The 14,154-nt window shown below is 41.1% G+C and overlaps 1 protein-coding gene across 2 annotated transcripts in view; it reads left to right on the top strand.

Moving 5' to 3' along the window:
- Window positions 1-10,979, top strand: part of CEMIP2 (cell migration inducing hyaluronidase 2) — an 86,232-nt gene extending 75,253 nt beyond the window's left edge. For both annotated transcript variants that reach the window (XM_049646352.1, XM_049646265.1), the window contains exons 21-24: window positions 2,287-2,385; window positions 6,026-6,180; window positions 8,479-8,582; window positions 8,937-10,979. In XM_049646352.1, coding sequence (XP_049502309.1) covers window positions 2,287-2,385; window positions 6,026-6,180; window positions 8,479-8,582; window positions 8,937-9,133 — 555 coding nt within the window. In that variant the 3' untranslated portion in view covers window positions 9,134-10,979. The remainder of the gene's footprint in view (window positions 1-2,286; window positions 2,386-6,025; window positions 6,181-8,478; window positions 8,583-8,936) is intronic.
- The last annotated feature ends 3,175 nt before the right edge of the window (window positions 10,980-14,154 follow it).

Genomic DNA, 14,154 nt, shown 5'->3' with positions numbered 1-14,154 from the left:
TTTTTTTTTTTGCAATAGGCACATTTTTCTTTGAAACATCTGTATTGCCAAGTTAGAAATATTGCATGGTTTCTCCTGAATTGTGGCCCATTGTAGAATGTGATGCTTATAAGAAGCAAACTAGTCCAAATTCATAATAAAAATATCTTACCCCTGTGATATGTCAGTTTATCCTGGATGACTATAGACGTTTTGGTCCTCATCTTTTTTCCCCCCTCAGGTGTGATTCTGTTACAATATTGCTATTGGGTTTACATTTCAATGATGTAGAAAAATACGTTGTTTTATTGATGACTGTAAAATTTCTCTTCCAAAAATGCACTTGATATGAAAATTATTTCCTTTTTTTTCAAGGTTGGAAGTGATTAATTTTGAAGCATGTGCTATTATATTTGTCTGTAGTTAAAAGTACAAACTAACTTGGGCTAGAAGTGAAATGCTTCACCTAACATATTCTTAATTATAAAGTTTCTCTCTGGATCTTAAGAAACATTGACATTGAAAGTCCAAAATATGAGCTCAAATTGGGCATGGGGTTTCTAAAGGAAGTCAGACCAATTCTAAGTGAAAAAGAAGTGTAGAATTAATATTTAACCTTTACAGAAACAAATATGGGTTAAGGGAAACAGTTCTCAAAGTGGGGTTTCCAGACTGACAGCATCAGCATCACCTGGGAACTTGTGAAATATTAGAATTCTTGGTCCTATGCCAATCCTACTGAATCAGAAATGTTTCTCGTTTGTTTTTGCCTATCGGTGATAGTAAGGGCAGGGATTTTTTTTCCTTCCTATTATGATATATGGTAAGTATATTTTCAATGGCAGTTCACTATCACAGTTTCAGTGTTTCATATCCCTGTGCCACCTCTATTCTTCAACTCAACTAAAACTCTACCACCAACCCACCGACCAACCAACCAACCAACCAATCAACCCACCTACCAACCCACCAACCCACCAGCCATGTACCTGAAGAAGTTTATATAGATCCTTGCCTGTCCTATGTAATGTCTTAACTGCTAAAGTGGCATTTTTAGATAATCTTTGTGGAAAAGTAAATTCTCCAGCCCAATTTTCAAGTTGAATTTGTTAAGAAAGTTCTTCATTACTGACAAGATTATATAGTTTATAGTTACGACTCCAACATTATAATTTTTAAAAATAATCATCATTGGAAATAGCCTGTCTTGTTAATGGTTCCATACCTTAATGTTTAGCATTCTTTGTTGTGTGTGTGTGTGTGTGTGTGTGTGTGTGTGCATGCGCTTGAAACATTGGTTAGAATTTATTTTTTTGAAAATACCGATGATATATATTGGTGCAATTGCATGGTACTTGAAGTGTTTGAAAACATCGCTTTTACTTGGAGATTTGAGGGAATGAGTTTGTTTTGAATATTAAAAACAGGCACATGTACCTTAGGAGTAAATAGGAAAATTCACATGAATTTTTGACTCCAAACCGGAGACTCAAAGAAATGTGGAGCTTCTGAATGTTTAGCATCATGATGTCTCATGACTATTTGCCCTTGTGAGGAAGTTGTTGACATCCATTCCGAAAGATATATACTTTAGGTGCTCAGTTGTGTGAGAAGCTTGCTTTAGAATGAGAAGAAAGCCTTTAGGGAGGAGGGAGGAGGTGGGATTTGGAGGCTGGGAGTGATTTTGAGGAGTAGAAGGAAACAAGGACACTCTTGGGAGGGAACAGCATCTGCAAAGGCAGAATTTTGGCAGGAAAGGAGATGAAGCACTGTGGGAAAGCAAAGTTGCTGCACTGTGTGTGGAATGTGCTAGAACAGTGGGGTTAGGGGCCCGTACATAAGGCGTGGCTTGATTTATGGGACACATTGCAAGTCTGGTAGAAGAATTTAGCCTGGTGATGCACAGCCTGCTAAAAGGTTTTGAACAGGGTAATCCTTGTCATCTATACTTCTTAGTTCGGGAGTGACTCAGTCCCTATTTAAGATAACTGGTCTGAAAAGGACCTTTAAAAACATTTGTGACTATTGTTTGTATAAAGTGTTTATAAGTGTAAAGCACACTTACTTAGCCATTTGCAGAATTGGTTTTATTAATAAGAGTACAATGATTTGAGACTGGGATTATTCCAGAAAGTGAGGAACAATCACTTCTTGTGTTACATGTGTATCAACACATGGAATTCTAGGCCATGCAATATGTACAAAGGGGGAAAAAACACCATTGGGTTTGATATAATTGGGTTTAATTTGAGGCCCTTTTGAAGGAAGATGCAGTTGACGTTAATATGGAATTTCCTCCCCGTTTAGGTGGTGTTTACTAGTGATCCTCATAAAAGCTACCTCCCCGTGCAATTCCAGTCACCCAGTAAAGCAGAGACTCAGCGTGGAGACCTGTCTGTGATCTCCGTAAGTACCATCTGACATGTACCCTGCCTCAGTTTCTCACTTTGATATTTCATCCCGGTGACATGAATCATCTCTGGCAACAGTCCCTTGGTGGCAAGCAATGTAATAAAGTTATAAGTACCTCCTAAACATTTGCAGTTTTAAATAAGTTCAAACTTACTAAAAAATCTTTTTTTTTTCTCAGTAGATTGTCTTTACTGATAACTTTGAGGTGAATGTCAAAATTTGTTCACAAAGTGTTAGTTGTCTGTTCTAGGCAAGTTTATGGAAGTAAAGGCCTAAACCTCATCGCCAACACTTAGAATTGGGGTTAAGAGCCAAGCTCGCCAGTGGTAACCAGCTGTTGGCATGAGATCTGTCCAAAATCAGATTGACCCAAGTGCCACTGTGTTAGGAACTCTTGTGGTGGCAGGTATGTAGCCATCTAAGTGACATCCAGCCTGGGCCTGGTCCCAGTCTCGCGTGGTCTCTTTAAAGGCCCCTCTTTTTTAACTTTTATAATTGAAATATAGCTGACATACAATGTTATATTAGTTCCAGGCACAGCAGGTTTGACAGCTGTATACATTATGAAATGCTCACCATGGTAAGTGTAGTTACCACCTGACACCATATGAAGTTATTACAATATTATTGACTCTATTCCCTATACTGTACTTTTCTTCCCTGTGATTTATTTATTTTATAACTGGAGGTCTGCACCTCTTAATCCCCTTCACCTGCTTGACCCATCCTCTAACCATACGAGCCCAGTGTTTTAAAGTGGTGGGCAACACAATCACAAATCCACATGTTGTATGTTGACAAAATTCTACCTTACTCTTGTTTTCCTTCCCAATTTTTTACTTGTGTTAAAGTATTTATAACATAACATTCATCATCTTAACCATTTTTTAGGGTTTTCTTTTTTAAGTTTATTTATTTATTTTGAGAGAGAGAATCCCAAGCTCTCAGTGCAGAGACCAACACGGGGCTCGATCCTACAAACTGTAAAATCATGACTTGAGCTGAAATCAAGAGTCAGACACTTAACCTACTGAGCTACCCAGGCGCCCCAATCATCTTAATCGTTTTTAAGTGTGCAACTCAGTGGCATGAAGTCCATTGATATTTTTGTGCAGGTATCCCCACCATCCATTTCCAGGGCTGAACTCTGAATTAAGAGCTTTGTAGCAACTCTGAATTAAGTGTATCCCTACTGGGGCACTTGGGTGGCTTAGTCAGTAAAGTGTCCGACTTCGGCTCAGGTCATGATCTCGCGGTTCGTGAGTTCGAGCCCCCGCGTCGGGCTCTGTGCTGACAGCTCAGGGCCTGGAGCCTGCTTCAGATTCTGTGTCTCCCTCTCCCTCTGCCTCTCCCCAGCTCACGCACTCTCTCTCTCTCTCTGTCTCTGTCTCAAAAATAAACGTTAAAACAGGTTAAAACAAGAATATCCCTACTTAAGGTGGGAGGGTGAAATGAGGCATTCCTGATCAGCAGGCATGTAGTTTCAATTGAGTAAGATACATAAACTCTCAAGAGCTGCTGTACAACGTTGTCCCTGCAGTCCACAATTATGTATTGCACACTTAAAATTTGTTAAGCGGTTGGATCTCATGACCACACACAAATATTAAAAATAAATAGAGAAGATTCCTATTTAAAGGTAGCCCAAAGATTTCCCAACTGTATATTTATGCCTACTATCCTGTGTTAGCAACTGCTCGTTTTGTACTATGTTTGAGATGTGATTTTTTTTGGCATGAAATTTGTTAACTCAGTATCTCAATGCCGTCGGCTACCTGGAGAGCCTGATTCTAGCCGGTTGGCATGGTATCTGGGTGGGAGTCAGTTGTGTAATGGAAGCAAGTGGGTGCCGAGTCTTTCTGCTCTATTAACTTCACTAAATAATTTAAGAAGATACTGCTTTGCTCAAAAAAATCTCAGACAGGCTCTGCTCCAGGGTTGGAAGACTTTGTTTTGTTTTGTTTTGGTAAGTTTTATTTTTATTTTGAAAGAGAGAACGTGAGCATGGCAGGGGCAGGGAGAAAGGGAGAGAGAGAGAGAATCCCAAGCAGGCTCCACACTGTCAGTGCAGAGCCTGACACAGGGCTTGCACTCATGCATGCACTGTGAGATCATGACCTGAACCAAAACCAAGAGTCAGACGCTTAACCGACTGAACCACCCAGGTGACCTGTGAAGACATTTTTTTAAACCTCCATTGCTGCATACTGAGTGCTCGGGACCCCAAAAAAGTCACAGAACATTGTATTTTGTCACATTTGCCTCCAGTGCTTTCCCCTTGCAGTACCTGAAGAGTCTTTGCTAGGACATGGCATTGCTTTGGTCTGTGTGGAAACTGCTGTGTTTCTTTAAGCAGTAGGTCTTAGGGGATTCTTTGCAAAAGGACAGTTTAAGCGTGTTGGGTATCATTATATATTTTTTCTCAGATGTATCTTAATTTTATGTATTCTGAGTTTTAAAAACAAGTGTCTTAAAAACACTTCAGTCTTTCCAAATATAAAAGGCTACTTTACCTCAAGGATTTCCAGAATTATTCTCTAGATTAGAGCAATATAAACATAGCGAAAAAGTCATTTTGATTCCTGTGAGACCAGTAGTGGTTAGAAATAAAATTTCAATATAATTTCCCCAAACAAGTACAGGTGCAGTGGTGATAGCATTTCTCCTTTGTTAGCCTTTAGTATAGTTTATAATTTTACACAATTTCTTTCTTTCTTTTTTAAGGAAAACTTTTTTCTTAAGTTTGTATTGATTTATTTAAGTAATCTCTGCACTCGATTTGGGGCTTGAACTCACAACCCTGAGGTCAGGAGCCACACGCTCATCTGACTGAGCCAGCCAAATGCCCCAATTTTGCACATTTTAGGTAGGAACAGTGCCTGTGGCTTAAATTGGTGTTGAATCATTTTTTAGTCTGGTGAGGGTTTTTTTTTCCTTCTTTTTTGGCTGATGAATTAATGATATTCGGATGTGTCTGGCGTTCCTTTTTCTTCAAGAAGTCTCAAACTGCTAATTTAGTTTAAAGAGGACTACTGGAAACTTCAGCTCACAATAATTGTGAACCAAATCTATTACTACCTTGTGGCTTAAATCCTGGTGAAATTACCACTTTTCCACTTTGATTTTACAGGAGAGCTGTGGATGGAAAAAAGGAGATGAAGCCATCTGGCTCCTCTCCTGTTCCAAACCTAAACTCTAACGGGGGGCTTACGTGTGGGGGGAGGTGTGGTATTTTTTTTCTGAACCAATGTGACATTAAGTGAGCTATCGGAGCTGCAGTACAAGGCTATCAACTGATCTTTCACTGAGTTGGCAAGCATTGGCCCCAGTGAGAGAGTGTGTGCAAAAATTAATCCCGTACACATGCAGAGTCACGCTGCTCAACTGAGTGCCTCCATCGAGATGCCTTTCTCGAGCATCTATCCCAACAGTAAAGACCAATCGAGGCGCGGTCTAGAGAACACTGGCTTAGTTTCAGATGTTGGTGGAGAAAGAATAAATGGATCATGCAGCTTGAACCCTGGAACTATAATTTGAATCATGGGTTTAGAAGACAGAGGGACGGACTAGAAAAATGAGCCATCCTGGAGATATGAAATGGTGGTGACGGCGGAAGGCGTTTCTCTCTTCTCAGGTCAATGGCACCGACTTTACCATCCAAAATCCGGGTGTTCTCCTCCTCGTTGTGGATGCCTGCAGCGTTCCTTTCCGCTTAATGGCAAAGAAGGTTTTCTCTCTTGCTGATATCAGTCGCTTGGAAGAGTATTTGAGAACAGGCATCCCTCCAAGGTAGGTGAAGCTTGCTCTGTAAGAGGGACAAGTCACCTTGAGCAAGTGACACCCGGTTAACTCTGAGCTTTGGTTTGTCTTTCCACCCTTTTCCTCGGTGGGCACTTACGGCTGTTGAAAGGTATCCATTCCTTCCTCTTCTCAGATGGACACCCCTGTGGTCTAAAGTACCTATCATTGATAAGTGAAAGCCGGGCTATTAGAAGAGTTTACAAATAGTGTAAAGGCTCTTTGAAGGGGTATTGTTCTGTATTTTGGAGCTTTACTGTCCCACATTTTAGCATTTGGTTGATCTGCTTTGCACCTAACTCACTCAGAAGGTTCATTACTGATGTAAGCAATTTTATACACAATTTTGCCTTTGTGGCCATCTGTCCCACTGATAAGCCCCCAGATGGCATTGTGCTGTGAATTCATCTCCTGGCTCACATGGAAGGGACTGGAAAGGAGTCAACTGATTTTTAAGCAGTTGAGTATCTGGTCTCTCTTTTCAGAGCCCTGGTCTGATTGGTTTTGTTTTGTTGGTCTCTGAAGAAGCAGGCACATGAACAAAACCTTTCTTTTTGGGGATTGGTTAGACCCTGCCTAGAGGCAAGGCGATGAATTCAGGCTCCTTTCTGCCTTCCTTGGTTGTGCTACAGACATTGATTTACATGCAGATCTTCAGTTAGTGAAGTAACTAAGGGAGGGACATAAGCTTCCTGGGGAGTAAAGTCCTGTCTAGTTTTTGAACACATCTTCGGTTATCCGATGACTTACGCTCATTACGCTTTACAGAACCAGGTCTCAGGAAGTCCCCTAAAGTCATCGGATTATTTGAGTGTAATATACAATGTGCATGTGTAGCCCTGTCTTCTGCTTTAAGATACTTGTAGGGAATTCCAAGGCCTCAGTTTTCTTTCAGGATTTAAAACTTTTCCCAGTGGTGGAAACACAGGTACTCAGTCCACCTAAAACAATCCAGAGTGTACCTCTCACCACCAATATTTAGGATAACTTGGTGTCCTTCACGGTACCCTATAGATTTAAGAGTTAAAACCAAGTCATTAAAAAGTCACAAGGTTGTTTCTAGAAAGGAGACCGAAGGAAGACTTTTAAAATATGGGTAGTGCTGTGCTTCTTCATCTGGGCTGGTGACATAAGTATGTTTAGTGGGCAGAAATTTGGTGTGCTAAACACTTAGTAATACTTTACTGTCTGTGTGTTGTGTCTTAACAAAGTGTTAAGAGGTTATGGTGCAACTGGGAGTGACTTCTGGAGAGACTGTGCACGTATTGGGGGGGGGGTGGTGGGGACCTGTAAGTGATCTCATGGGACTAGCCTGAAGGGAGTCAGGCCTGTAGGGTTGCTATGGTCAGACCTCTGTTCTGAGTCTGAATGGTCACCACTGCTTTAGAATGACTTCAAAGAATCCATACCAACCTAAAACTTCTGGATCTTAATAAAACATGTCAGGACCCTCATTAAGAAAATGAATACTGATGGATATAAGCAAGTTGAAGAAAAGGATAGATTTTCCCTGTTTCTAGAGGGAAAATTAATATTGTAAAGATGTCACTCTACCTACATAAATATAAATTTAACACATTTCCATCAGTGTCCTAATAGGTTACTTTTCTATTGTCCTTGACAGTTGGTACTGAAATTCATCTGGAAGAATAAATGTGGGAGAGTAATAAAACATTTGTAGACAACTTAATACAGGGGGCTTGTTTTATAAGATATTAAAATAAATCATGAGGCCATAGTAATTTAGCCAGCATAGCATTGGCAGAGGAGAGAGGAGAGAGGAGAGGTCAGGAGAAGAGAAAATCCACAAACAGATCTAAGTATATATGTTGCTATGCTACATAGCAAACAGGGCAATTTCAACCAAACCATGGGGCACAGATTATTTCTTTTTAGAATTGATGTTTATTAATTTATTTGATAAATAGATAATAGGACTTAAATAGATAAGTAGAGTATCTGAAACAAACAAAACTAACCTCCTCTGTTAGTTTATTCCATAAAAGAGCAGAGTCCCGATTTGTTCACTGGGTCAACTGACCTAAATGACCTTTGCCTTCCCTACTCTTGGAGACACCTTGGAATAGCAACACAGTTCTGGGTGGGTCAGGGGAGCCAAACTTGGAACAGCAGGAAGGTGAAAAGCATCTGTTTTTTTTTTTTTTTCCTGTTTGTTTTGAGTTCTGCTTTTATCTAGCATATCTGTGGTGTACTCAGTTCAGAAAGGTACTCAATTAACACATGCTGATTTACTGAAATTCCCTCCAACTTTCTAACTTTTACATACAGGTCAATTGTTTTGTTGAGCACAAGAGGAGAAATAAAGCATTTGAATATTTCAGAATCGTTAGTACCTCTGGGATTAGCCAAACCAGCTCATCTTTATAAAAAAGGTTTGTATTTGTATTATTCTATGGGGTTCTTATGAGTCCAGCCACATGAGCATTTTTATGGTGGACTATGGCCCCCAGATCGTTTTCATGAGCTTATTTTGCTGAAGCGGGCATCATTAAGATCATCTTTAAATAAGGAAACATTATTAGAGGAAGCGTTTGGGGATGTGGTTTGTTATTTGGGGCAAGAGGTGGGTGGTAAGAGTTCAATGGCTGACGTAAGGAAGGATAGTTTTTTTGTGTTTGTAACTGTCTTTGTTTTGCTCACCTCCGACTCACCTCCTGCATTATCTTGCCTGAAACTAGTAGATGTACGAATCACCCTTTTTTTTTTGTTATTGTTTGTTTTTAAAGGGAGTACCATATTTTTGGGATTCAGCGGAAACTTTAAACCATCATGGGCTAAGCTATTCACCAGTCCTGCTGGCCAGGGCCTTGGGCTGCTTGAACAATTCATACCTTTGCAGCTGGATGAATATGGTTGTCACAGAACCAGCGCTGTCCGCAGAAGAGATCTGGAACTGTTGATGCAGACTTCAAAAGCACATTAGAGACTCTCTGTAACTTAAGTGCTGGGGGAAAAAAATGTGAACTAACTTATTTAATTTATGGCATTTTTAAAGTGACACTGTTAACCCAACGGAACCATTTTCCTATTTGATCCAGAAAGGGGAAAAGAGAGCTTCAAGTGATCGCTTAAATACCAGCTCACGCACCTTCTAGTTGTACAAAGTGTTGAAGAATTTATTTGTATTTGTTAGGCTGGTATATTCAGAGAGCGGTTCGATTCCCCACCTTCCACTCTGTGTGTTTTAGTGACTGTAAGCAGTGCTTTCCTTTTTGCATCACAGGATGTCATGGGACAAGGCGGGGGCCTCCAAGGGTCAGCCCAAGTCCTTGAGCAAACCAGCTCTTGTAGCACCTCATATACTTGAAGGCTGATGCCCAGTTGTGTCATTGGCTTTGGGTCCACAGCTGACCTGGGTGGCTGGCAAGTTCACCGATGCCTTGGGCTCTGGATCTGGGCTGGCAGCCTTTGCCGATTGTATAGGATACTCAATGGCAGAGTTTTCCATATGGCAGCTCAGGCCCAGCTCATGCCCTTTTTTGCCTGGGCATGTGCTATTTTTATTCATTTGTCCATTGATTCCTTCCAAGGGTTTAACTTTCAAACAGAAAGGATACTGGGACAAAAGGGCTTTAGGGATTTGACGTCCCTCATAAATCTGCGCCCATGGGCAAAAATTTGATCTGCACCAAGGTCTGAAGTTGTTGGGACCATATTTGCAGCTTTAATTCTTAACCTGTTTCAACTGTATATTCGTGTTTAAAACGCAGAGCTGAGCTGAATATTTACTTTTTTCTTTTTTCTTTTTTTCTTTTTTTTTTTTTAGAGAAGGCTGTTTTCCTGAACTGTAAACTTGGGTTGTTTCAACTTGCACAAAGGAAGTCTGTTCTTGGGGTTGCTCCTGCACCTGGTTTTTGTTGTTGTTTTTATGTGTGGATTTTTTTAAAGCTTTTCTGCTCCCCATCCTGCCAGGAAAATTGCAGAAAGCTTAAGGATACCCCAAAATGTTACACTCAGGGGGAGAAAAAAGGGAGAGCCTTTTAAGGGTCAGAATCATGGAGGAGATCTTCAGAAACCGTACTCTGTATAGCCTTAGAGGAGTTAGTTACTCTTAATTAATTAAATCGTTAGAGCCAATTTTTTAAAAAAAGTGCCATGATGCCCTATTTCCCTTCCCCCCGAGTGTTCTGTCAGCGAGAATTGCATGTGGTAGAAAGATTGGCCCCACAGCCAGGGCGGTGACCACACCAAGAGGAGAGAAGGATCAAAATGCCTTTACCTTTTCCGAAACCTGTAATACATGAAGTGTATGAAGACACGGCCGTGGCCAGATGGTAGGAAGTGTGTTCAGGCTCACTTGGTCCTGAATACAGACACACTCGTTTTCCTCCACCGAGAGCAAAGGCTGAGGGCCTGTCCCTTTGTGTCCATGAGAAACTGCAGAGCAGCTCTGTGACTTCTGTTGACTTTACAAACTATGCTACCTCAAAATGCTGCCGATAAACCATTCTAACTCTAAGTGCTCTTGCTAAGGGCACATGTCTTAAAGTTTAAGGCTGTTTTTGTTTTTTTTCTTTTGTATCTTGATGAACAAGATCTTACCTATGAAATATATTATTGGATCATGGTTCCTGAAGGTGATTAAAGTCTGTTTGTGTGTGTGTGTTTTTTACGACTTAAGTATCTCTTGTGTGTGTTTTTTAGAGTTTGGTTCTTTAAAGATTTGGAGAGGCTATGTAAGTTCCAAGGCACTCGTTTTTTTCTGATTTATATGCTAATAATCAGGGCCTAAGTTAAATAAATAAAAATGTGTGTGCATGTATTTTTTATATATTGTGTGTGACTCAATCAATCAATCATTTTTTTATTCCAGATTGCAGCTGTAAAGAAGCTATCGGCAGAGATGAGGAAGGGAAGCCGTCTGCCAAGTAGATTTTGAAAGACTAAGCCGCAGAGGGACAGGGATCACATTCTCAACCTTGCCTGCACATTGGAATTGCCTGGCAGCTTTAAAAAATACAAAGGCCTGGGCCCCACCCCCCACCCCTACTTTCAGGTTTAATTGGTGTGGGATGCAGCCTGGGCATTGGAATTTTTTTAAAGCTCCCTGGGTGATTCTAACATGCAGCCAGGTTTAGGACCCACCGCACTAATATAATAGGTCCACTGTTTAACTTCGGTCTGTAATTTTTGACTAAAACAAAATTACATTTGTCTATTATTTTTATTTGCTATTCCTATACTACAGAACTCCCGGACCTAAATAGCATTTCACTATTGTCTTCTTTGAATAGAATTTTAGATACAGTTTGTAGTCCTTAATCGTCTCAAATTGTTGAATCGGTCATCTAAACTGACAAATACATTTCCGGCAATGGGGAGCTAGCAATCGGTTCTAATTTCTTTGGAGAAAATATATCCTATTTAAAGGTGATTTCAAAGCTCATAAGCATTTTCCATCAGGTGAGGCAGCTGGCTGAGCTCCAGCGATGCGACCGTCCACAAATCAGCCAGCTGATGAGAAACCCAGGGCCTTCTCATATGTCGGCCGGCTTGGGTTTTAAGTCTTCACTCTAAGGTGCCTGCCTTTCCACCTGAGCCAGCATGCCACATATTCTCACAAGCTGGAGGAGAGCTAGCTGGGAGATGAAAGGCAGATGCAAGGTCTTTACAATGTGACTCCAAAGCAGCCTAAGCTGATGTTTAGATGCCGGATGGGGAGGGGGGTGGTTATGACTTCTCTGTTCTCCAGCTTCATCAGAGGAGAACACATCCTCCTGCCATTAAACAGATCACTTTGCTTTGAGAAGGGCGGGGCAATGAGGTGGTAGAGGCTTGAATGCTTCAGATAACTAGGTGTTCATTCCCTAGGAGATGAGGTAATGTTTGGATAAGTCCAGTTGAAAGGCATTTTAATAAGCAGGAATGCACTTAGTGAGCTCAAGTGTTCCCCCCACCCCCAACCCCCCACTGTCTTGGCCTTCATGGGTAAATACATAGATCCCTTTGTGACCATGTTTGCTGATTTTGTGATGCTGAGTTGGACCTTACCCTCCAGAATTCTTGATGACTATGAATGGAAGTAATTGGTTAACAGATTTTCATCATTACTGTTGTCTTAACTTGGTAATAACCCAGTGTTGCTACAAATGTGAGCACACATTCTGGGTTGGGGCAAATTTTCAGCCAAAGGTCAGGGAGGAGAAAAATCGAGGAAAGGTATCCCCAGCCCCTTGTTCACAAATAACAAATTGGAGCCATTTGGAGCATAGAGGGTTTGTCTTTGTTTCTTTTTTTTTTTTTTTAATGTTTATTTATTTTTGAGACAGAGAGAGACAGAGCATGAACAGGGGAGGGGCAGAGAGAGAGGGAGACACAGAATCGGAAGCAGGCTCCAGGCTCCGAGCCATCAGCCCAGAGCGTGACGCAGGGCTCGAACTCACGGACCGCGAGATCGTGACCTGAGTTGAAGTCAGACGCTTAACCGACTGAGCCACCCAGGCGCCCCATCTGTTTTTGTCTTTTTACCCATATTTGTCCTCAGTATGAGAGAGAAGCTAAAAAAGATGCTAATTGTGTCCTGGTGTCGTGGGGAAGGGCACACACACTTTATTTTTATGTGGTAAAATTAGACAATGACTAACTGAACTATCAAGATTTTAAAGGAGGAACTGTACCCCACAGGGCATCCAAAAATATCAGCCATAGGAAGCTGTGAAATGTTCTATCTAAAATACAGCAGAGAGTCAGAAAACAACCTCATCGATTAACTTTTTCAATTTTCCTAAGATGGACAGTGTGTTGAGTCTGCATGAAGAGTGGTCAGTTTAAGGTTCATCTTCAGAAGGGGTGCCTGGGTGGCTCAGCTGGTGAAGTGTCCAACTCTTGATTTTGGCTCAGGTCATGATCTCATGGGTTTGTGAGTTCGAGCCCTGTGTTGGACTCTGTGTCAACAGTATGGAGCCTGCTTGGGATTCTCTCTCTCCCTCTCTTCCTGCCCCTCCCCTGCTCATGCACATGCCTGCTCTCTCTCTCAAAATAAGTAAACATTTGGAATAAACAAATAAAGTTCATCCTCAGAAAAGATTAGACTTTACAATCACAGGTGGATTCCTCAGGGGTTGGCAAAGGACGTGTAGGCCAAACTTGCCCTGACTGGTTTTGTACCAATTCTGAGCTAAGCATGGCTTTTACCTCTTTAACCCACTGGACAAAGTCGAAAGAAGAGTAGTATTTTGTGATGTGAAAATTAGGTGAAATTTAAATTTCAGTGTTCATAAATGTAGTCTTCTTAGAAGACAGCCACACTCACTTGCTTACGTGATGGTTTACATATTCGGTGGCACATCTAAGTAGCTGTCACGGAGACTGTGATTGAGAAGCTGAAAATATTTACTGTGTTCCTTTAATGAAAAAGTTTGCCGACCCTTGATCTTGGCGAAGGGCATACTGGTGTTCATTATCCTGTTCTTGGAACGTTCACAAGGCTTGAGAATTTTTTAAATAGAACGTTAAGGAAAAAACTGGCATCAGAATCACCCGAGGTGCTTGATGAAAGTGAAGAATCTCAAACCCCAACTCAGACTGGAGATTTGGCATCTCTGGGGGTTGGAGTTGGGAACATATTTTATAACAAGCTCCCCAGGTATTTCTTATAAAGAAAAGTCTGAGAACTTTTCTGAGAACCTCATAACATGTAGTGAACTCCTGTTAATTCTCTCCCTCCTTTCCTTCAGTAGAGAACACATCTGAACAAATCTGAATGTTGTGTTTTTTAACCCTGATCTACATTGTCTTCCCCAGAACTTTTTGTGACTAATGCAAGGCAGATCTGACGCACACAGCACAGTAGACAACTGTTTGCTGGGGCAAAGGCTTGGAGCCCACGATAAAATCCTCTCTCTCCATTGTCTGAAATTCTCACTGTTAGAATTATTCCTTTGGCTACAGTCATTCCTACGATTGTTCCTACAGTTATTCCTACAATTATTCCTATGGTTATCC

This window comes from Panthera uncia, chromosome D4, assembly GCF_023721935.1.
Source record: "Panthera uncia isolate 11264 chromosome D4, Puncia_PCG_1.0, whole genome shotgun sequence".
Lineage (NCBI taxonomy): Eukaryota > Metazoa > Chordata > Mammalia > Carnivora > Felidae > Panthera > Panthera uncia.
The sequence above is the reverse complement of the archived record's forward strand: the minus strand, read 5'-3'. Positions and strand labels throughout refer to the sequence as shown.